A 24,046-nucleotide genomic window follows, 5' to 3' on the forward strand; every position below is an offset into this window, starting at 1 on the left:
GTGCACACAAATTAATGTTCACCAGCTGCCAGATGGCGGGGAAATAACATCATGACTGCAATCTGGAAGGGTAGAGCGAAGAATATGAAAGGAGTATGTGTGTGTGTGTGTGTGTGTGTGTGTGTGTTTTACGAACTCTCCATAATGACATGATTGACTTATCATATGATATATTCTGATCATCTTGGTCATTTTTGCTGCCTCAATATCACCTGCTCTGTTTACATGCATGTTTGTTTACATGAATAATGTCACCAACCTTTTACACAACGCCATGCCAGAATAAACAGCAGGGTTTTCCATGTCATTATAAGCCGCTGCATAGACATTCCACACTTTTGGTAACATTTATATATAGTTTTGGTAGCATGGTTTTATTTATTTAACTTATTTTAATACGGTATTCTGAATTAATTAAAAAGTTAATTTCTCTTTGGAAGAGTGCACTTGCTTTCCAATGATATTATATTATCATTATACATCAGACTGATCTTAAAATGACATATATGAAAAGTAAGTCCATCCTTAAGACCTCACTGCTGATTAAAAGGGGAACAGTTAAGAAGTGTTTGCATCACCATCTTTAGTTTGGACCCATCATGCAGTGCATTCGTTTTTTAATTGCGAGGAGATCAGAGCAGAGTGCATTTAAGGCAAATCTTTGCAAGGATTGCCGATTAACATACTGTATGAACATTCCCGCATTACAATGTTATCATTAGCATATCTGGTCTTAATCAAACATGCTGCACGAGACACGAGCCATTCTCCTGCACAAAAGACTAAAGCAGAACACAGATGTGGCAACAACACAACACTGAGCCTCGGAATCTGATGTTATGTTTAAAATTGTCCGATACTAACAATTTCCATCATCCTGAACACAACAGATCGGACGCCTTTTTTAACTAAATGAACAAAGAGAGAAATTAATAACACTCTCAGAAACTGTGTTCCTTTTTTCTGGCAGGGATGTTCCTATTCGACTCTCTCAAATAGCAAAAATGGAAAGAACACATTGCCAATAATATCATGTGACTGGACTTCTGCTGCTGATTTTTTTTGTGAAAACGAAGATGCAATCTATGCCAAATAACAGGAGAAAGCACGGAGGGACATTGATAAACAGGAGGAGTTATTGTATTTGTTTTCTGCTGCTTATATGCTCGAGACAACCAAAGCCATTCTATTCATTCCATAAAGATACAGTATATGTATAATAAACTAGTTATATTGTTGTGCGGATTTAATCAATACAATTTCAAGAAATTGTGAACAATTGCCATCACTAATTCCCAAAACATAACGCTAGGCGTGATTCCTCCCAAATCATAACTTGTCCAACCTATTATAGCAAGTATGGCACGTTCTGATGAAACATTACTTGAAAAATGTATCAATAACCAAATGATGTCATTAATTTTCTGTGAATCAACAAATCCCTTAATTGACGAATTATTATGGCACATATTATTCTAATGGAAGCATGACCGTCTGCTGTACCAACTAACTGATTGAGATAGTAGCAGAAGACCAAATGATTTCTGAATTAACCTGAAAAGTTTATCTGAACGTTTAAATGTTTTAATGAGTCTTTAAACAACAAATCACCAAACCACTTCACCTAGAAGAGGAGAGGTACAAGTGGAGCTGGTGGAGAGATAAACAACACAGTGGCAGAGGGATCGAACAGCAAGGTCGGGGTTTCCTACCGTGGTTGTCGTCCGACTGGTTGAACCCACACAGCTGGCAGATGGAGCGGACCCACTTGTTCATCTCCTCCTCCGTCTCGGCTACGAGATAAAAAGTGCGGTCTGAGGTCTTGATGTCAAACACAAAGCTGTCCTGGAACTCCTTCCTCTTGAAGGTCAGGCCGGCGTCCACCTGTTCGCAGCAGTGCAGGTCGATGACCCGGATAGGTTTCTTGGAGTGGTCGTTCTTGTAGTACTCAAGGACATCTGGGTCACCACTCATGCGGCCGCTGCGGAGTATGAACCAGCGTTTCTTCCACGCCTGAGAAACAAGATAGAAGAAAAAAAAAGTATCAGAACATCTCCTCAGCACACAAACATAAAGGGCCTACCCTGTGAGCCAGAAAGACCAAATCATACATGTGTTGTTGGGGTAGAATTTCATTTATAATTAAGACATCTGCATATAAATGCTCAACAATTCTGCAGATTCAGTTTTACTTTCTCACTATATGCAATGCATAATGTTGCCGTGGCAACACAAACTCAACAGCTGGACTCCAGTTGTGATGTTAACTGTTGATCAAACTGACCTCAGAGAAACATCTGCTCCATTGACAGGTTACTGTGCTTTAGCACGCATACGGTTGTGTGTGGTTTTATGTGTGTGTTGGAGGCTGAGCAGGTGTTTACTCCCCCCACCTAACCACCCAACGTATTTCCTGTGCTGACATCCCTCCGCGAGCTATAAGAGAGAAGCACAACTCCAAAACTTCATCACAAGACTCCAGGCTCCTCCCACTCACATGGTGAATGACACCGCTTCGCTGCAATCAAACGACATCGGCATGTGAGCGTGACACTGGGCCTGGAGTCTTATACGAGTGTAAATAAACACCCCTCGTCAAAAACACATGAAAGGCAGCAGAAGCACGCGCTCAAGTTATGATGCAAAGGCGGAAAGAAAAAAACTACGATGTAACAACACCGCTGTTATATTTGTCATCTGGAAAAGCATAAAGCAAGACAGTGGCCTCCGTATGTTTTTTTTCCCAGTAACTGCCTTAATGGGCCTCTGTGTCCTCTGTGCTCGGAGACAAAAGAGGAAGATAGACCAGGAAGGGAAAGAGGGAGTAAGAGGGGGGGGGGGGGGGGGTTGGACATCTGCCAGTGATGCACTTCCGCCAGGCAATGTCTCTCACATGCAGGCTGCTGACACACAGGATCCTGCAGGCCCCCTCTCTCTCCATCAACACAGACACTGCTGCAAGGCTAACTGAGCCCCCCGCCCCCCCAATCGCCATGCCCCACCCCACAATCACACACAGGGCAGGAGAATGAATAGCATTGCATCTCTATTGCGCTTTTTACATTGTACGGCTCCTTTCTGTGGAAATATGGGTGCGACCTTGCTTTATATGCCTTTACCTCTCAGAGGCAGTTCAGGGGTAAAACTAATGATGGCTGATTTAGCTGCTCCAGCATCAGCATTCCTGGTGCTGTGCGTGCATGATGGCAGTCTGTCACAGTGTCATGGGCTCACTGGGACACACAATGGAACGGATCCACCTTTAATAATGTTACACATGACTGTGCTTTTACATAAAGCTGTAATGTGCTTCCTGCTCAGTGGTCATCGTCTCTGCATCAATCAATTCAATTAAAGAGGGCGCGGTGCCGTGAGATGACTCTTGTTCTTGTACCATCACTGTGAATACGAACGACAGAAATGCTTCTTAATTCCTGCCTCTAACACAATTGCATTGAAAAACATCATATCCAGGTTTTTTAAAACATTGCCACCAAACCACTTCTTTAATATATATATATATATATATAAAACCACACACACATGTATATGTGTATATATATATATACACACACACACATACATACACATATAGATATTGGAATGGGGCTGCAACTGATGACTGAGATGTCAAGATGGCATCTTCCTCTTTCTTGTTAGGTCCAACGAATAGTTACAAAATAAAAGATATTCCATTCACAATTTTCAACACTTTATATTATAATCAACAGAACATTAGTACATTAAGTAGTACAGACCACACTATATTGAAGTAAACAATAATACATTGTGAGAAATGGGGACGCAATGACCCTTCATTCCTCACACAAAATGTTACCGAAGTGTAATTTCGACATTGTAGCAGTTCTGTTTGTGGCAACACATTCGCTTTCTCTCTTTTTATTTTTTTCCCCAGGAAGTGCAGATTGTCATCTTATCTTCGGTGTGTAGCTGAAGTACTGCTGAGGTATTGGGCTATAAGACTTTTTTTCATTTAATTTTCTGTCAGCCTGAAACACTGATAAAAGCTGGAGGCAGTATGACCTTAATGGCGTTGGTGGGAGAGCCGTGCTGCTGTGTGCATCTTTACTCAACACTATCTGAGTTGTGCAATTGTATTAGCTAAATTCTCACGATGAGAGGTTATTAACCCTTGTGTTGCCTTAGGGTCATTTTGACCCGAATCAATATTACACCCTCCCCCCGCCTATGGGTCATTTTGACCCGATTCAATGTTTCACCCTCCTGTTACCTTTATATTTACTAACATATTTTACCCTTTGGGTTCAATTTGACGCCAGCAATAAAAATCTCCAGAAAATTATTAGAATTAATATTGTTTTCCAAGTTTAAGTGTGAGGCACTTTATGTTTGTTTGTTGACTACCGAAAGAACACCGACATTAAACATTGAATGGGGTCAAATTAATCCTAAGGCGGGGGGAGGGTGTAATATTGATTCGGGTCAAAATGACCCTAAGGCAACACAAGGGTTAATTGAGACCTGGAGCGCTGCCCAGTTTCAAGAGGTCAGAGCGACCCAGCTGGGTTATTCCTGGCATCCTTCAGCTGCGGCCGGCGTATTACCCTAAGACAGCCACAGCTCTCGACCACGAGGGAAGACAGCTCATTCAGGATCAGGCCTTGTCATACTAAAAATAGAGGAAGTATTTTCCATAGGAAAAGTAGCTGCTGCCAAAATCAAGAACAAATTAATGTACTGATCGGTCTGAGAGAGAGAGGGGTGAACAGTGTTTCCCTTTGTCAACGTTTGTGCGAAGATCCTCACAGAAATGTTGCATGCAAAATGAGAGACAATGTCTCAAGCGCATTCAATTTCGAATCCGCCTTTTCACCTCTCTCTCTCTCTCTCACACTCTCACACTCTCTCACACTCTCACTCTTTCAAATTTGAGCAAACTTCACATGTGAAGTAAACCGTGGGGGAGGAGGACACAACAAACTGAGCTAACCCACCCACCGCCTGTCCTACAGAGCATGTCTAAGCCCATCGATCACTGTCTAAGCGCTGGGAAGTGAGGGCTGAAGCTGTAAAACGGGGCTGAACTCTCCCAGCCGCTTCCCCCCTCATAGCTTTGGTTTAAGCTCCATCACTGTTCTGGGGAGAGAAGAAGAGACCCACTGCCCTTGTTAACAACTGGCCTGGACCACAGAGAGTTGTGAGCCAACCAATCACACCCTAAATGAGCATGATGTCATACATTATTGTTTGAGCAATAAAACCCCAAACAACACTGGCCATGTTGAAGCTCTCATTTGTTTATCATGTGATGCTGCTCATTCCGCAAAAGAGATCAAAGTCAGATAGATGTCAAATAAAGAAAGACACATTCATGAATCACAAAACAAACATTCTACTCTAAATGAGATACACTGTGTAGAAATAACTTTGAAAACTGCCTAATACACTCAAGTAAAATAAACCAACGGCTCTGTGCATTGTCAGGTTCTCAACTCTAGACTTAAAATAAAAAAGAAATAAATTCCCTGCCAGCGCTTGAAGCTCTCCGAGAAGCGGAGCAGCGTCTAATCCCCTCCGTCTCATTCAATCACCCCATCAGGGCTCGATCTCACCTTGTTCCACCCTGGTCTCATTTGTCCCGCTCATGGCAGCCAGCTACAGAAACAAAGAGACGACAGTGGAGCACAAAGGTGAACAACACCTGCATCTAGTTCAGAAGACTGGGAAAAGAAAAACGCTTCATAACAAAAATGCACAAAACAATCTTTTGAGCAAAGTTTGCTGATTAAAATAGGATTAAAACTGCTTTGTCTTGCCAATTCCTTTTGTCTCTTTGCATGTTGATAAGTGGACATGTTTTGTTCTATTTTTGGCAGGCTGCTCAACAATGATCCTGTGCGAAAACAAACACAGTCGTACAAAGGGGACACGCTCGTCTGGTATGTGTCGATAGTTCTCCGGGGCTTCACGCCACAATTTTAGGTGATAAATACACAGCGACGGCTGATAAGTCACGCAGCGATCACTTACTGTATTTGCGCATATCTAAAAAAACAAAAACAGTCTTGTGTCTTTGAACACAACTCACTGTGCTGCCCTGGTAACACTGGCTAATGAAGTCGGAGATGCGTGTGGCCGCAAAAAATGATCCAAGGTGTGCCTTTTATGACAACAGAGCAAAACATTGTGTGTGGCGAGTAGCCAGCTGTGTCAACAGGGCCGATAAGCATCAGTCCACATGTTTTTAAATGTGCATGAGTAAACATCCAAGCCAAACACGCATGTCATTCGACGTGCGGGTTAGAATAGTCTTGTTGTTTACCTTTTAAAGCAGGAGAGGAGTAGACAGCAGCTTGTTTTGGACTCTGCTTTACCTGCTGCTGCAGTACACACACACACACACACTGTTTTCTCCTCTATGAGTAAAAGGGGTCACATGGGCAATTTACCTCTTGTGACGCTGAATGCTTTAGCTACAGGCAACGCATTTAGGTCTGGCCAACTCGCTCGCTCCCTCCCTCTCTCCCTCCCGCACACACACATGGTGGGCCATTACTGCTTAATTGTAGTAAAAGGTGAAGTAAGAGGGAGCCCATCAGTGTTCTCAGAGGACCCGCTGGTGGGCTTCTAAGGGATGAGACAAGACAGAGGGTGGGAGAAAAATTGCAGAGGCGAGGTAGATATTCCTTGATATCTAATGCAGGACTCCCAGTATCACAAATTCAATATTAACATTTACATAAACTGGAAGCTCGATTAATAATCTTCCATCTTTTTTATTTCATTTTTTGGTAAACCTATTTTAGGGTGGTTGTTTTTTGTGTTTATTGACATTATTGCACATTTGAGTAGCCATACGTTTGGCTTCTTTTGTCAAATTAAAAAGTGTTTTTTGTAAAAGAACAGGGTTGTAGTCACATCCACCTCAACCAAGTCATGACCAAGACCAGAGTGTATGAAGACCGTTAAGACTTTAAAGGGCTTGGGACAAAGTCCCGACCAAGACCACAGCAGTGTGTGTCTCACACTGCTTGACACACTTCAGATACAATGTGCAACATGCAAAGCATAGGCATTCCTCAAATTGATCTGAAAGATCCACATTCCCATTACTTTATAGACTGTAAGAGTAATACGAGACATGTCTCAATAAATAAACATGAGGCATTGCAGGGGATAATCTTATGTGGCAAGTGTCCTTTGTTTTTGATGAGCAATCACATTAATTTTGTTTAGAAACAAATAAGACAATGCACAGGTAATGTAGTGATAGTTTGGGTCTTGAAATAGTATCCGGATTTCTCTTGTTCTGAGAGCTTAGACTCGGAAAAATAACATCCCCTCTTAAAGCACCTTGTTTTAAAAGGTTATATACAACACTTTATTATGAATGATCCTAGTTGACATATGTTAGCATGAAGCAGCGTTTCACTCATCATCCTGGATGGTTTACTGGTTCTAAGTAAGGACAGCAGACAGAGCCCTCAGGCAAGAATCCCTGTAATGTATTCAGAGCACATATTATATGTGGGTGCTGTTTCCTAGCTTCTAGTTAAAGAATAACAAAAGAGGAATATTTAGCACATCTCAGCCATCATTTCTTGTCCATTTTGGTGCATGAATAGGGCTAGAGTTTCATAATTCCAGGAAAAAAAACCTCACAACAAAAGGGACCACTTTGCAATGCTTTAATTAAAAAGGTGGGACTGCTATAATGGCTATTATTGTGTGAGCGAATGGCTGAACACTTGTGATGCTAGTTAATGTGGTGAGAGGGGACCAAGCTGGATGGGCTGCAGCAGACAATGACGACAGAGGCACGATTATGTGGACCTAATCAATAGTGGGTCACACGTCGGCCCACATTACAGGAACAGATGGGAGTTTCCGCATGTGAGGGAGTGCAGCCCGGTTACATTTGAAGAATATGGCCTGGCCATTCACACAGCACAACAACACCTTTAAGATTTGCATTGCAATACTTTCTAAATTTCTTGACAAGAAGAAAATCCTGAAAAGCAAAAACATGAACGATGCTCTGTTATTCCACCCCTCACGTAAGAAGCACTAAAAATATGTGAGTGTTATTTTCTGTATTCGCCTATGTGACATCGGTTTATGTAACAGCGAGCTTAAATAAACCACACATGGACATGAGGGAGCTTGGGGACGCTCCTTGGAAGTCTTACAGTTTACACAGGGCTCCCCATCTCGGCTCGGAACTGAGATGTTAAGCAGACAGCTGTCCCAGACAACGTTTAGAGCAGACATTTCCTGAGCATTTCCAATAAATTCACGTTCGCAAACAAAACAGGAGTCCAACAGTGTGCCTACAATGTGTGGCCATTTTGCTTTTTTCAGCAGCTCCGGCCCTATATCTGTCTTGAGCGGTGAAGAGATCCAGATGCTGCCAGGCTCTGTTCCATCTGCGTGCCCAGAGAAGTAAACATGAAAAAGAATGATCACAAAACCGCTGAAAGAATAAAACTACAGGCGTTTAAAGTCCAACGGATGCATTAGAGCGCCGTTAAACCAAACTGCTCAGGTTTCCCAAAAGTCAAAACACTGACCTTGGAAGGCCGGCAGCTGCAAGACATAACACATGCAGATAAGACCCAAAGCTCAACAATGAATGTTGACAAAGAAGGTGAGAGGTTAGTGGGCCAAGGCGGACTTGAATGTTTAAGTCCTGCTATTCTCCTCATGTACACAATTTCTAAGTTCACATTTTCCTTCTGAGCAAGGCTTGCATTTTGAAACCCTTTCCGTGCCTTTAGATTAGTCCCTGGTGTCATCCAGCTTTTGTGACATTATGCGAAATATACAATTTCCACATACAATGTCATCATTTGGCCGTGATGGAAAGCTCCATCCCACAGGTGTGATGATGATAAAGAGGGATGCTGCATTCGGTACCCACAGTGCTTATTCACTCTCCTCACAGGAGCAATGAGCTGCAAAATCTGAGGCGCATCCTGGGAAAAACAAGCTCTCAAAAGCTCTCGGTAGATGCAATCAGCCTCAATTTGCAGTGGAACACTTCCATCATTAGGGAAAATGAGTAATCTCTCTCCGTGTCTCTGTATCAGCAAAAGGGTGGGCTTATTTAGCGGGAGCCCGCCCTGACAGTTTGACTAACGGGGAGCATTATCTTTAAATCAGAACTCTTTGTGTTACTTCCGCTGCCCCTGCCATCTGCTGCGGCTCATACAAAGCTGTGTGTGCAGGGTGCGCTGCGTGCATCTCCTCTCTCTGGCTGCTCTTCAGCGAGGTGGTTGTAGATGCACGATGTCGGATAAAACACGGTCTCTTCAGGAGCACAGACAGAAACATTCCTCTGACCTCAGCTTTTCACCTTGTAGTTGAGTATTTAAAACACAGCAGTATCGGTATCGCGAAGAAAAATAAATGCTGTTGAACATATCAGATCAATAAAGTCGACCACTGATGTTATTTAGGAAGGTGCATGTATGAGCAGCAAACGCATTGCAAAGTATATTGTTAAGATAAAGAAATGTTAATGAAGTACAATCAATACTTGGCCCATTTAATGAACATTTTGTAAATCCTCATTAAAGTCGTCGACTTTTCTGGCCACTTTGATGTGCTAGAAAATCTATTCTTTTATTAAGCACACATTGCAAACAAAATTAAAATGTTCCCAGTGCCGTGGTGTGTCTTTGTCTTCACAAATGCTTTTCTAGTGGTCAGAAAAAAGATAACACATTTCGGTGACTTGGGAAACCATTTTAACGCTAAACATGACGAAAGAAATTCACTCACCAGTATCGCACCAAATGAATGAAATATCTGAATAACAATAAAATAGCCTAAAAGAGCAAATGACAGTTTATATTTAGCTGAGCTGATAATTTAAATGCATTGAGATGATAACATTGTGCATGATGTGACCTGAAAACCTTAGACACACATGTCAGTGATCTAAGTGGCTTATCACATTGTCCTACTTTTCTTTTGGACTTTATTTGTGCAGTGGCTACATTACACATTGTTTATTCTTGAGCTTCAGTTGGAGGACATTTCAGTTCCTACAAATGAACTGCAATGACTCATCACCTTCTAGAGAAAGAATAATACCTAAACTAAACTACGTTGATATTAGAGGTACACAGAACTTACGCCTTTAAGGAGATAACTGATCCAAACAATATTCTTATGACAGAGATGGAAATCAGTTTTTTACACTTCATCACCATTTCCAGACTCAAATCAATCATCACTGCTCTACAGAAAAACATCTGTGGGCTTGTGTCTAATATTACCACTTACACCACAACATCACTTTTTTCACATTTCCAGCTCCTACCAACTATCGCATAAAACACATTGCACACTATCAAAGTTTTGGCCGATATCCTAAATTGCATGATCTTTAGACCGATGTCATTACATTGTAATTCTACTGTGCGTGTCATGTTTTCCGTGAGAAGAGGATCACCTGATAATAATCTGGTCAAACATCTTTCTTCTTACATTATTAATTTTCCTAACACCTTCCCTGGACTTCACAAACAACATTAACATGTTGACAGGAAGAAATAAGCTATCTAAGGTTTCGCCTGCCGGAACTTGTGTATAACTGTCATCCTATCATTATTACATCTACAAATAAACTGTGCAGAGGGGAAAACATAGACGACTTCCTTTATCAATATACACTACCGTTCAAAAGTTTGGGATCACTTAGAAATGACTTTATTTTTCAAAGAAAAGCACTGTTTTTTCAATAAAGATAACATTAAATTAATCAGAAATACACTCTCTTCATTGTTAATGTGGTAAATGACTATTCTAGGTGGAAGTGTCTGGTTTCTAATGAAATATCTCCATAGGTGTATAGAGGCCCTTTTACAGCAACTATCACTCCAGTGTTCTAATGGTACATTGTGTTTGCTAATCGCCTTAGAAGACTGTCTGATTAGAAAACCCGTGCAATTATGTTAGCACAGCTGAAAACAGTTATGCTGGTGATATAAGCTATACAACTGGCCTTCCTTTGAGCTTGAAGTTTGTAGAAAAAAAAATTTATTTCAAATATTAATCATTATTTCTAACCTTGTCAATGTCTTGACTATATTTTATATTCATTTGATAAATAAAAGTGTGATTTTTCATGGAAGACACAAAATTGTCTGGGTGATCCCAAACTTTTGAACGGTAGTGTAATTCACATTGATAGTTATTGTGAAATTTGCATGGAAGATAAGTGTTGTGGAAATCAGCATTGTTGCATTCACAAATTAAAAGTATGTGTATTTGAATAAACAAGAGTTTCCTGTTCCTCAGCAGCTACTATCATGGTGCATCTAAAGTGCTTTGAAACAGCTCAAAAAGAGTTTCTCAGAAAGAGGCTGTAGCTGCTGTTTTGACTGTAAAGTTGGTTAAAAAGAGCTTGTGTACAAAGTCAACCGTCCCTGGGTAAATAGATGCTCAAAAAAGAAAAGTTTCATTGGCCACACACGCCAACAGCAAAGCAAGCATCTTGCACTGAAAGCTTACATGTCAGCACCGGTATTTATATTTTTAAACATAAACTGCTTTTGCTTTTAGTAACAAATTAGTTTGTGTAAGGGTTAGGGTTCGGGTTTATGTCCCTCTATGCTGCAGTGGGAGGCCTGAAAGGCATTTCTAATTTTCTACTGACTGACATTACAACTGGAAAGCCTATTTGCTTCAGAAGGTCAATCTAAGGACAAACAGTATGTCATGACATGTAAACTACCAGTACATGTAGAAGCTGGTTGCATGATCCCTGTCTGAGTTTGTGTTTGGATACAATCAGCAGTGAAGAAACTAGATTTATATTTCAGTAGAAACACCTGACAGGAGTCCAATCTAATGATACACTTAGGTGTGTTAGGGTTTAAGCACCATTACATAACCGCCATGAGAGTGTACTTTCTGAGAGTACGGTGAATAAGTACAAACATTCTCACTAGTGGTCCAAATCACAAGACAAAAGTCAGTGGGATCGAATTCAGTATCAGGACGGCAGTATTTTAAGCTCGGTGATGGGACCTCTGTCACAACACGTCCTGTAGGTACCATCCAAAGGAAGTCTGACATCTGCTCGTGGTGCAATAATTAGGTTTGGGGCAGAAAAAACACACACTAAACCAGAGTTCATGGCAAAGGACAGGATATTTATGACAAAGATTCAAACAAGGCCACACGGGGTTTTCACAATGAATATGAAAAAGCAACTGGATGCACTTGGTGGTTGGGGAAGAAGAAGTTAAGGCAGTGTCATTGTGAGATACACATTTGTGACTTTTAAGCATAAGAGGTCAACGTTTACAGCTGATAACGCCGCCGTCACGACCAACGGCGGTGTGGCATAAGCAGCAGCCACCCTCCGGTTTCCCCTCAGGTCAACACTATAAGTTCTTTCAGCACCTTTGCTGTCATTTGCTCGGTTAGCGCTGACAGCGCTGTTAGAACCGCTAGAACCGTTATCCGCCGTTGCCATCTTGGGAACGATAAAGAGGAAATCGAAGTGCACCCAATCTAAAAATATGCTCCTTTTATTTCTTACGCATGTCAATGAAGACTGTTAATGCCCTGCTGAAGCACTACCGAGCGGATTTACATAACATACATCAACAACAGTTTTCTCAAAGAGATTAATAGTTACGAACAAGAAAAACTCCCAAGCGTTTTAGTGATACAACATATGTTATATCACTAAAATGCTTGGAAATGTACACACACACATATATATAGAATAATATGTATGGAATATACCATGTTATATTTGTAAAATACGATATCAGCACAAAATATATGCTTTTCCTGCACGTCCTCTCCGCCTGTCAGCAAGTCTCAGCTGCGCTGGGGCTGAATCGTTTTGATCCAGAAGAGACGGGTCTAAGAAATAGTTCAAACTATTACTGATTAAAGATTTAAATAAGTGCTATACAATTTAGTCAATCAGCATCTTAAAATAGGTTCAGTTTTGGGCCATCTGGCCCAAAAACTGCGTGTTCTCGTCAGGCGTGTTTTGTTTTTTACGATATGCCAACGGGAGCGCGAGCACTTCTCTTTCAAGAAGACCCGACCCGCTGAAATCTCTCCTCCAAGACCCGAAGAATTTTGACAGAGAAACTACAGGTCAAACAGCTGGGCCCAGATCAGCCATATTGGGCAAAGTGAATGTCGCTACCAACTGGACGACGTACACAGGATTGAGGCGAGGTAACACAACGAGGAGGTGGATAAAAATCGTCTCACTTTAATCCTAACAAGGTTCATAGGTCCATCGTAATATATAAACATGTTCTATAATATTTTTTATATATATGGACTATATATGATTTATATCATACAATATTTATATTTTATTCTCATATACATTTATGATATTTAGATTGTATATTTATATTATATGGTATTACTTAATGGCAATACCATTTTTTGCATTGAATCATACTGGGATGTTTGTTGAAATTGATTGGCTAGCCCTACCAAAAATATATTCCACCAGCCGCCACTGGCCACAACCATAAACTAATCTGACTTTAATACTGCAGTCACATAAAGCCACCCCAGTTGTGTAGCTTCTGGGGAAAAGCTCCATTTGAGGGCCCACAGATGAAGTGGAACAAGGAAAATGTCTGTGGGAGTGCTCGGTGTCTGTCAAAGCAGGAACTGGGAGGCGTTCTCCGTTGACCTCTGAGGGCAAGGACTTCCCAAAGCTGCTCTGCAAAACAACAGCAGACCCGGCAGCTGACAGTGGGACCCAGGCGGCTGCTGCTCTGCTGGGCTCTCTCTCTCTCTCTTAGCTATCACCTCGCCGATATGATCTGTGTGGAATGTGGCAATGCTGTACTGTATGTGAACAGACACGTTTGTGATGTCAGATACAGTACCGGGGAGATGGGAAGGTTCAGCCAACAGCAGCTTGATCCCGACCCTTTGAACAGCAATCAAACTGTTTACAGTATGACGCGTCACATGCATAATTCGTATTGTGCCAGTGAATTCATACGATTTAGACGTGCTTGAATATTACGAGGGCTTCTTATGCATATGTCAACATTGGATGTTCCGAAGAGGTAGGACTAAATATTTCCTTTGTTTATTACAAGTCGGGGAAGAAGTACTATCTTCCACATGTATTTTCAGCAGTATATTGATTTGACAGGTGACAGCCACTACAAATAAAAGATAGTTTGGGGGTTAAAGTTGCAGACATGATGAAGCATATTTGAACCTTAACAAAAAATCTGCAGAAGGCACTGGGTAAGCGCCGGATCAGTCTATTGTTTTAATGATCTTTGAGGCTTATTCTGGACATTATTCAACAAAAGCATCCGGGCCACTCCCACCTGCCCTTAAAACACTGCTCACATTTGGAGCTCCCGACCAAGTGATTAACTCAGCAGCGCTGAGACACCAGAGCGTGACTGCTATTCCTTGTGGAGATGCAGCGTGTGTGAAAAGTGACTATGCACGCGTCACCGTCACATGGTCTGAGGGGGGTAACTCAGAAAGTTCATGCTCATCGTGTGTTTGTGCAGCAGGGCGCTGTTGTAGAAAGAATGAGTCACAGCAGAGAGTTATTAGTAATTTTAAACAATTCGCAAACATTTGACCAGGACTAGTCATGCTCGTTACTGAGCACAGACATGTTGTCTCCTGTCTTTTTACCCACAGTAGTTTACAGGCTTAAACTGCCACAAGCGTTTTGCATATGATTTGCATGCCAGTCCTGCGGTCGTAGTACCAGTTCTCTCTCTCTCACTCTATCTCGCTCTCTCTCTCTATGACATGCCGTGTGCCTCATTTTTCACCAACTATCTGAAGAAGGTCACAGGAGACTTATAACAACAATACAATGACAAATCATTTCAACAACTACCTACTGATTAACAAAACACAGGCCGAGTCTGGTTATGGGAGGACTGTGCTGTAGAAAGCGATGGAATATTGAGAGGAAAAATGTTGTTAAGGATTAAAACACTTTTTTCCCTTGTTGCAAATTATCTCCTAAAGAGAAAAAAAAGAGGCACAACAGTACAAACTGCAATGATCAGCATGGCAGGTACAGCCCTGAAACACCTACGCTCATTCTGATTTTATATATATATATATATATATATATATATATACACTACCGTTCAAAAGTTTGGGATCACTTAGAAATGACTTTATTTTTTAAAGGAAAGCACTGTTTTTTCCAAAAGATAACATTAAATTAATCAGAAATACACTCTCTACATTGTTAATGTGGTAAATGACTATTCTAGGTGGAAGTGTCTGGTTTCTAATGAAATATCTCCATAGGTGTATAGATGCCCTTTTACAGCAACTATCACTCCAGTGTTCTAATGGTACATTGTGTTTGCTGATCGCCTTAGAAGACTAATGGATGATTAGAAAACCCGTGCAATTATGTTAGCACAGCTGAAAACAGTTATGCTGGTGATATAAGCTATACAACTGGCCTTCCTTTGAGCTTGAAGTTTGTAGAACAAAATTAATATTTCAAATATTAATCATTATTTCTAACCTTGTCAATGTCTTGACTACATTTTATATTCATTTGATAAATAAAAGTGTGATTTTTCATGGAAGACACGAAATTGTCTGGGTGATCCCAAACTTTTGAACGGTAGTGTATATATATATATATATATAATATTAATCTTATCACTGTGTTCTCTTGGAAAACACACCTTCGGGCTGGAATGTCTGCCAGTGTGTGAAAGTAGTATCTGAAGATAACTCTCTCCAACTATGTCAGATGACAGCAATACTGGTGAGTAAATGGCCCTGATTGTCCAGAGCCTGACTTTAAGTGGAAGGAATTTGAGATAGACCGATTATCGCGTCCACAAGTCGAACTGCTCTGGACACTCCATCCGATGACACTGTTTTCTGCCTAAAACTCTGTGTGTGTGTGTGTAGGTTATTGCTCAGGGTGAGGAACACGGTGAGAAGGGCTGAGAGAGGCTGTTCCATTATTATGCCCTGTGAGGTTTTTTTTTCTTCTTCTTTCTCATTGTTTATACAGTACTGTTATGAACCAAGCAAACTTGTTTCCCTCTGTGCCATTGCAGCTGCTGTTCCATACGGACCACGGTGGTCTCTGTGTAAACATCAGCCAGCTTTAAGTGGAAAAGACAATGAGGAAATGACAGGACAATGGGGATGAGGGGTGGGGGAGGCTACATTTGAGGACATTTGAGGATGGATTTCTAGATGAAAACAGAGAGATGACATCATGGCAAAGTCAGATAGGAGGAACACGGAGAAGGCCCGACAATGCAACACCATACATAAACAGTGGACAGCTGTATTTATAGGAGATTGTCTCATGGTTCTATCTGCCTCCATAAATCATATTCTCCGATTTGTTGCCATTCCCCTTTGCATGACACCCTGCAGGAGACTATAGCAGCTTTTGGCCCATGGAGCCTCATCAAGGCCCTCAACGGATCAGCAGTTCTCACTATTGTTGTGACATGAGCTGGCTGGGCTGCATGAAAACTGGCAACATCAATGCTTCATTAGACGTTACCTCATCACGATCGGATAAAGCCAAGTGGCAGTTTGTGTCTGGGAGCTATCTAGTCAACATCACAGACAGCTGTCCGTTATTACACAGGCTTAGGCCCCGCATAGTGGGTGGCTATGTCAAACCTGCTGCTTATATCATGCCAAACATAATACATTTACTTCATAATAGTCGGGACTGTTTTCTTTCCCCCTTCAGAATCCAGAAGAACACGTGGTGTCTCCTGTAGCTCATGAACAGAGAGGAGCGGTCCAGATGGTGGTGTTTGGGGTGCACCTGCTGGGACGTTCCTCAGTTTGACACAACTTATCGGAGCTGCAGATGTGCGCAGCACAAAGCGCTTTGACAGTGAGAACGAAGCTCGGTTACTCCACGCGCCAGGTCAAACTCTTCAAACACAGAGAAACTACGCCAAAGTGGAATCCACTTACATATCTCCGGAGCTTTTTCTCCGGTGGTGACTTCCTCAGCCAGCCCTGGAAGATGATTTCACCGCCGCTCATGTTTGTCAGTGTCTGTTGATTCCTCTCGCGCTCCAACCTCCCGTCTGTCACTCGTACATGACGGCTCCTGAAGGCTTGCCCGTTCAAAGTGCTGTCGGCGCTAGGCTCCTACTGGCGCAGTCTGCTCCCACCATTTGATAAGAAGGCAGTACAAATCAAAGTGGTGCTGGTCGGAGATGTTGCCGGGTCACTCCTGGTGGCACTGTGCGCAACAACTAGCGCGCAAGAGGAGGAGGAGAAAAAGAAAAGGCGCAACTGGAAATTACGCACAGCCAGCTGATGTGGAGCCGCGGGTTAACTCAACTGATGCAGGGTGAGGAAGTATCGTAGAGTGTCTGCAGTTTGTTTTCCCAACTCACACCACGCCCACCGAGGAAAGAGAGGGATGGGCTGCGCTAGGATGAACAGGATGGAAGAACTGCTCCGCCACCAAGTAGATGCAAGGTCCCAACACGAGTGTAAATAATAAAGCAGCCGATGTTTTTGTTCAATACTAATTATCTACGTCCACACAAAACAGAATTTATGTTTGATTCCAAATACGGAAACGCGCATCTGATTTCAGTCACATTCAACGCGAGTTGTATGCCTCTCCTACATAGCTTAGCAAAAATCAAAACGTAAAGATATTTTTATTTATTTATTATTTCTGCACTTTGGAAAAGAAAAGACCAAGATCAACGTAAATAGCTGCTGTGAGTAAATGATTCGTGTTTTCTAGATTGAATAAATGGAAAACAGCACCATCCGGTGGACATTTGAAGTACTTGTCCATTGCTTTGAAATCCGACATTGTTTTTAAAGATGGAAGTCGGTACAGGAAACTACAATTATTAATGAAATTAAACACTTCCCTGAGAAGTGTTGAATAATAAACAGAAGATAAATTAAATCTCTCAAATATGGTCTTCGAATTACTTTGTGTTCATTGATTGTATATACATGTGCAGATACATTTTAAAGTAAAAGAATGTTGAATATAATATTTATTTGATGTTTGACAAACAGCAAAGACAGACGTAAAATATCTACTTGGCCGTAATTCCATTTCATAGATGACAAGAACGGGAGAATCTAGGGAAAGCAATCACATCTTTGATGTTGTCGACACCTAGAATGCATTGCAGAAAACGCTCAAATCCCAATCCAAAACCACCATGGGGGGCGGAGCCAAAGCGCCTCAAATCCAGATACCTGCAAATAGATTACCATCTCATTAGAACTTTGTGGGTGTGGATGGATGTCTATTAAAATGTTGGTAAAAAAAAGGTGTTTTTTCATACCAGCTGTAGGTGTCTTCTAATCCAGCCCTGAAAGAAGTATGATCATTCTTGTCAGAGCATTTGGTCCAAACACAAATTTAAAACCTAAAATATATTTTCGATGGCATTATTATCCGACAATATCCATCAATGTGAGAATAACAAAACAGACTTTATTTTCAGAATTTCTCCTCTATGCCTAATTGAGGGTTACAAACTCAGAGCTGATGTACATATTAGGGTTGTACTTAGAGCAATAGATGAATTCACAAGGACAATAGCAGAGTCAGTGTTGTCCAACACAAATGTGACCAAGATTTCTTCTTGTCCACAGCTAGTCAATAATACCTGCAATTCCATCTCATTTCATTCATACAATAGATGTATTGTTAATTGGAATGCAGTTGTTTTATGCTAATGAATAACAGATATATATAAATGTAATGGTATGTGCAGTAGGAATGTCAATGTATCAATTAGTTTTCGGACCACTCGGTATGTGTGATAAGTCAAGGGGCCGAAAAACCTACAAACCCAACTGAAGAAGTTAGTCTGGGTTTTTACAGTTGAACCTCTAACTCTTTGCACATTGCTCCTCTGTGAGGTGGCGAGAGAAAACTGATTTATATTCTAAAAAGCCACCGCAGTACTCGGGGAAATGCGTCAGCTATCGCATACTGGGATTATGCCTGATCTCAGTTCAATAAAATACAAACAAATTCAAAACAACAAAGCAGATACTGACTACCGTAGTGTAAATATATTAACATGGGCCTTGAAGGGGCCCTGGAGTTTGTGCTCTTACTCTTCCAGCCGAGCCCTCAGCAGATCCAGCCTCTCCTCTCTCAGAGAGCCCCCGCAGAGCTCTCCAACTCCCGGCACCAGAAGATCCACTGCAGCTGCCTGCACACAAACAACAGTCAGGACCCAGCTCTGCTATGCAAAATGCCGCGATTAACCCAACTGACATTACGAGGAAGGAACTGAGCCTTTAAATCATTGATTTCGCTCAGCATTTGGAATGATGGGACGACATCCTACCGTATGCCTGGGGTGATCCTGGTTGTCTCTTGCATAAAAAGGCTTAAGATCATAAGGATAATCAGTGACAAAGACTGGAACGTTGCCGCAATGTTTCACCAGGTACTTCTCGTGTTCCGTCTGAAGGTCACAGCCCCACTGTAGAAGAGAAGAGCTGAGGTCAATGTGGCGCTGTGTGGGATAACAGTCTGAGCAGCAAACATACATTAGAGATAGATATCAAGTCTGCTCCGTTAGTGAATGAATAAAACATCCGCACTTACGTTTGTTGGGAAGGAAAATTTCTGGGAGCTGTGGTTTAGGATGTCAATAGCTTCACTGTAGGTAATCCTAAAAGTAGATTGGGATTGTGTCATTCGAGGCCTTTCACACTTTGCTTCATTCTTTAGCAGACGATCATTTTATTTTCCACGTTTAGAAAAATCAGAGACTTACACAGGGAATCTCTTCTTCAGCATAGCTTCCACAGTGTTCTTAAGAGTGGATGGAAGCAATAGGAAAAGAAAATAAGGAAGTTGAGATAATGTATTATTGGCTGGTATAAGGAGCCGGTTTATGCACCCAAAAGGGTCCTTGAGAACTCACCCTGTGTCCAGGAGTCACATGCTTGTGAAACAAATCCACATCCGCGGCACAGTGAGCCAAGACATGCTCCGTGGCAGACCTGAACATGTCCTCCATGACCTAAGGAGCGGGGCCCGGTTTAATAATTAAAGATTTTTTTGGCCAACTGTGCAGGAGGGCAGCTTTAAGTCACATAAGGCAAGTGTCAAATGTGAACTTCAGGACACAGGAATCGGTGAGGTGTGACAATCGGTTGACGTCATCCAAAATCCTCATGTTTATAGAACATCATCGGAGGTTATTAGACAACTTTAATGCTACTTAGTTTCTCCTTCTCCGGACAAAGTGAGCCCACTACAACATAAGCAATTTGATTTCAACAATAAAGATGAAAAGAAGACAAAAACCTCCTGTTCATTTAGTACAGCATATATCAATACATTTTAAATCCTGAAAGTATATTTTCAGTCAATCTGTAAGTGGAGTGTGGAAAGCAGTTAATGGTCTATAACATCTCAACTAATGTGCTACTTTGATCAATATCGTGGAGTAACATCGTATTTCTAGGACAATGACACAGCGTACCTTGGTGAGATCTTCCAAGGACTGTGTGAAGGAGACCTCGGCCTCCACCATGTAAAACTCAGCCAGGTGGCGCCTGCTTTGGGAGTTTTCTGCTCGAAAAGTTGGCCCGAATGTGTAGACTTTCGAAAAAGCCCTGGAATAAGAGGAGTGACGGGGCATAATTAGAAATTGTCCTCAGTGCGTGAGCGTGTGCCTTACTTCCTGAGGAGGAACATACCAGAAGATAAATATTCATATAGTTCATCTTACCCTGACATCACTTCCAGATGAAGCTGGCCAGATACAGTCAGGAAAGCTGGAACAGAGAAAAACTTCTCGCCCTCTTCATTCTCCGGGCCTGACGGCTGCGGTAAAAACAGAGGTTCTGAAGTTTCAAACAATGTCACTAATCCTTTGTGTTCATATCAGAGCTTCGACTGACATTAACACACTGGAAGACACGCTCACCTCAACCTGAAAGAGCTCCCCTGCCCCTTCACAGTCATTTGAGGTGATGACCGGAGTGTGAATCTGCACAAAGCCATTTTCCTGAAGAAGAACAAATGAAATCAATACAAAAAGTCTTGCTCTGCATCTTATTGAAAACTCTTCCACTTATCTGCTCACCTTGAAATAAGAGTGCACCGCTGTAGTGGCCTCACTTCGTATTCTCAACAGGGAGCTAAAGGCATTTGTTCTACACCTGAGATGAGGGAACTGGCGAATATACTCAAGGCTGTGTCGCTCTTTTATTTTGAAGGGGAAATCCTAAAAACAAGAATACAAAAGCAAACATGTGTAATGAAATGTCCTATATAATGGCCACTTTGCAAAGTTATAACATGAGGTGAAGATGTCAGAGGAGGCTTTTTGTTTTTCTTACCACAGGGTTACAAACTCCAATTACATGGATTTGGTCTGCTTCCAGTTCAACTGGTTGTTTTTGGTGTGGACTTTTTCTAAGAGTACCTGTGACTTCGACAGCACTACCAAGTGTGAGCAATCTTCATTTGAGAGAGAAAAGAAAAGAAAGACAATCAGTTACTTCGTTTTGTCAAAGCAGACTTTACACCTACATATCATAATAAGAAGCATTATGTTCAGGAAATAAAACTGTGCTTACGGATCGTTCAGCTCTGAGCTGGCGACCACCTGCAAAGACTGCAGAGAGCTCCCATCGTTCACATGGAGAAAGAGATTCGCCTTCTGAGGTCTAACAGAGCGAACCCATCCCTACAGCAGAGAAACACATCAAATACGCGTTGCTGGTAATAATATATATTCTTATATTTCTCATCTTCTTGAAATTGTTATGAACAGCTCCCCAGGATATCGGCAATTTGGAAATTTCCGCTCCTCCACATGATTGTTTACTGGATCTATTCAATTGAAATACTCACATACCATTAGTTAAGCGGCATGTCACTGGAGCATAGCTGTTAGCCGAATGGACAAAGCATAGGAATCGGTAAGTAGGCGGAAGAGTTACCTGTACTTTGACATTTCCTCCCAACTGAGCTCCTGAAACTGCTTCGGACACCCGAAGTTTTGTTGGTGTCTTGACAGAATAACGTCGAATACTAAACGATGCGCCCCGAGATAATGAAAGCGTTTTAGCCGCAGCCTGAAGCATCGTGCCAGACGCTTGCACGTCGAGCCACGAAACAGCGCTAAGTGCACAACATGTTGCGACAACTTAAAGATGCAATTAACAACAATTTCAATGGCATATTTTCCCCTTTGCTCTATCTTGACTTTCACGTTGTGTCGGACACTAACACTTCCTGTTTGGGTCTAGCTCATTGGCCTATTTTAGTCACGTGGATGACGATTGTCCAATCAGGTGTCGCTATCTGACAGCGAGTCGTTTCATCGATTCAATTCAATTCAGTTTATTTGTATAGCCCAATTTCACAAATTACAAATCTGTCTCGGAGTGCTTTACAATCTGTACACAAAGACATCCCTGTCCCAAAACCTCACATCGGATCAGGAAAAATTCCAAATAACCCTTCAGGGACAATGCAGCTTTCAAATAGGAGCCCATATGCCATTTTAGGAGTTCAGGATTGTGATTTCGTTTTATTTATTGCAAACATTATATCAATGTTTGTTATAGGCTATTCCATTTTATGGTGGACACTTTATAGGACACATTTTAAAATAATAATTTTGAAAATGTATCATGCGATCTGTGAAGGGAAGTGCAGTATGAAGATGATAGCAATGCTTTCAAAAAACAAAAAACGTTAAATCCTACCAGTTTGAGAAAAGAAGAAACACATACAATGTTTGAAGTTTTTAATAAGGTAACTCACTTTTAACTGAAGGCACCTGAAAGTCTACAAAAATAAGCAATTATACATTCCTGTTCTCTGCTCTGTAAGGAGCATTTCTTTGTAATGTCACAGTCACAGTCTATCAGCAATAACAACAATAATGTTGAAGATCATTTGTTGTAGTGTAAGCAGCGTTTTCCTGATGCCTATACAAAAACTCTCTTCAGAACCACTGGCTACATTTTTCAGACAAAAGACCATCAGCCAAAGTTATTTCTACATACAGGGACAAATGTGAAATATATTTCCAACACTAAGGCGTAACACGTGTGGAGTGATTCAATAGCTTAATGAAGCAAGCAGAACAGCCGTCACAACCACATGGACATCCTCTTTAATCTTACATGATGTATATGCTGTCAATGTGAGGTCCATTTGTGCGTAAACCTCGTTAATCCAATACCCACAACGACAACTGGGTCTATTCCCACCATTTTCTGCTGGAGTAAATCAGATCATGCCAGCAATGTAATAAGATGCCAGATACAATTACTCACCTGGACTCGCCTGTCAGCTCTGGAGCCCCTGGTCTGGGCCTGCCAGCAAACACAGAGCTGGGTGTCTCCACCTCCGGCTGCTTATGACACATCATCATTAAACCCAACATGATGCATTTGAAAAGTCAGCGGGGTCATTGCTATTAATTATCTCCAGCATGGATGGAGCAATTATGCACATGGTCTTGGCCTAATGGGGAGCAGAACAAATCCATTTTCCAATTCATTGACGGAGAGTGCAAAATGTGATGGGCAATTTGTTGAGGTCATGATGTCTGTATATCATATGTTTCTAGTGTCTTTAGAGCAAAGTAAAAAAATGGTGACTGTCAGATCGATTGAAACCAACAATCTTTGATTTGCTACAAGGAAAAACGAAACTATAACAACGAGAACAAATAATAATAATAATCGTATTACAAAAAACACCAATAAATGTGCAAAAACATTTAAATGTGTGAATTAATGGAGTAATATACTTCTGAAATTCAGCTTTCCCTCTCTTCCTCCATGATAATGTGCAATATCTTACATTACCATAAGGTAGTGCTGTAGCTCTATTGCATTTACGCTCCTCTCTCCAAATCCCCACCTACTGCAGATTTATTCATTTACCCCTGAGTTGCCTCCAATATATTATTCATTTGCAGCTCCAAGGTCTACTGAAATGGAAACAAGCAGACATTGTTATGTTCTCTTTGCAGTTCTATCAAGAATAATACAGAGGCCCTGCTGGCTTTCATCGGCATCAGAT

General features: G+C 41.5%; 2 protein-coding genes across 6 annotated transcripts in view; both read right to left on the reverse strand.

Moving 5' to 3' along the window:
• gab2 (GRB2-associated binding protein 2) overlaps positions 1-17,319 on the reverse strand; it is a 39,909-nt gene extending 22,590 nt beyond the window's left edge. Inside the window, exons 1-2 of one of the 3 annotated variants that reach the window (XM_056441023.1) lie at positions 16,954-17,319; positions 1,713-2,013 (exon numbers count right to left, since the gene is read on the reverse strand). In XM_056441023.1, coding sequence (XP_056296998.1) covers positions 1,713-2,013; positions 16,954-17,025 — 373 coding nt within the window. In that variant the 5' untranslated portion in view covers positions 17,026-17,319. Of the gene's footprint in view, positions 1-1,712; positions 2,014-2,284; positions 2,406-5,594; positions 5,637-16,953 lie in introns of those variants that run through there. The other 2 variants (XM_056441024.1, XM_056441025.1) reach the window with 2 other exon arrangements.
• Positions 17,320-17,998: 679 nt separating this feature from the next.
• Positions 17,999-22,211, reverse strand: nars2 (asparaginyl-tRNA synthetase 2, mitochondrial). Of its 3 annotated transcripts, none has more exons than XM_056441026.1 (14): positions 21,946-22,211; positions 21,580-21,689; positions 21,340-21,460; positions 21,084-21,224; positions 20,925-21,005; positions 20,727-20,821; positions 20,478-20,610; positions 19,914-20,012; positions 19,764-19,801; positions 19,592-19,658; positions 19,329-19,466; positions 19,093-19,190; positions 18,309-18,335; positions 17,999-18,219 (listed from the first exon to the last, which is right to left on the reverse strand). In XM_056441026.1, the coding sequence occupies exons 1-14, from the start codon at positions 22,087-22,089 to the stop codon at positions 18,075-18,077; spliced, it is 1,437 nt and encodes a 478-aa protein (XP_056297001.1). In that variant the 5' UTR covers positions 22,090-22,211; the 3' UTR covers positions 17,999-18,074. The 3 variants fall into 3 exon arrangements, 2 of the variants coding, with proteins under 2 accessions (XP_056297001.1, XP_056297002.1); XR_008834837.1 differs by having other exon boundaries at positions 18,150-18,219; positions 18,309-18,392; XM_056441027.1 differs by lacking the exon at positions 19,914-20,012.
• Positions 22,212-24,046: the final 1,835 nt, after the last annotated feature.

This window comes from Pseudoliparis swirei, chromosome 20 (assembly GCF_029220125.1).
Source record: "Pseudoliparis swirei isolate HS2019 ecotype Mariana Trench chromosome 20, NWPU_hadal_v1, whole genome shotgun sequence".
NCBI lineage: Eukaryota > Metazoa > Chordata > Actinopteri > Perciformes > Liparidae > Pseudoliparis > Pseudoliparis swirei.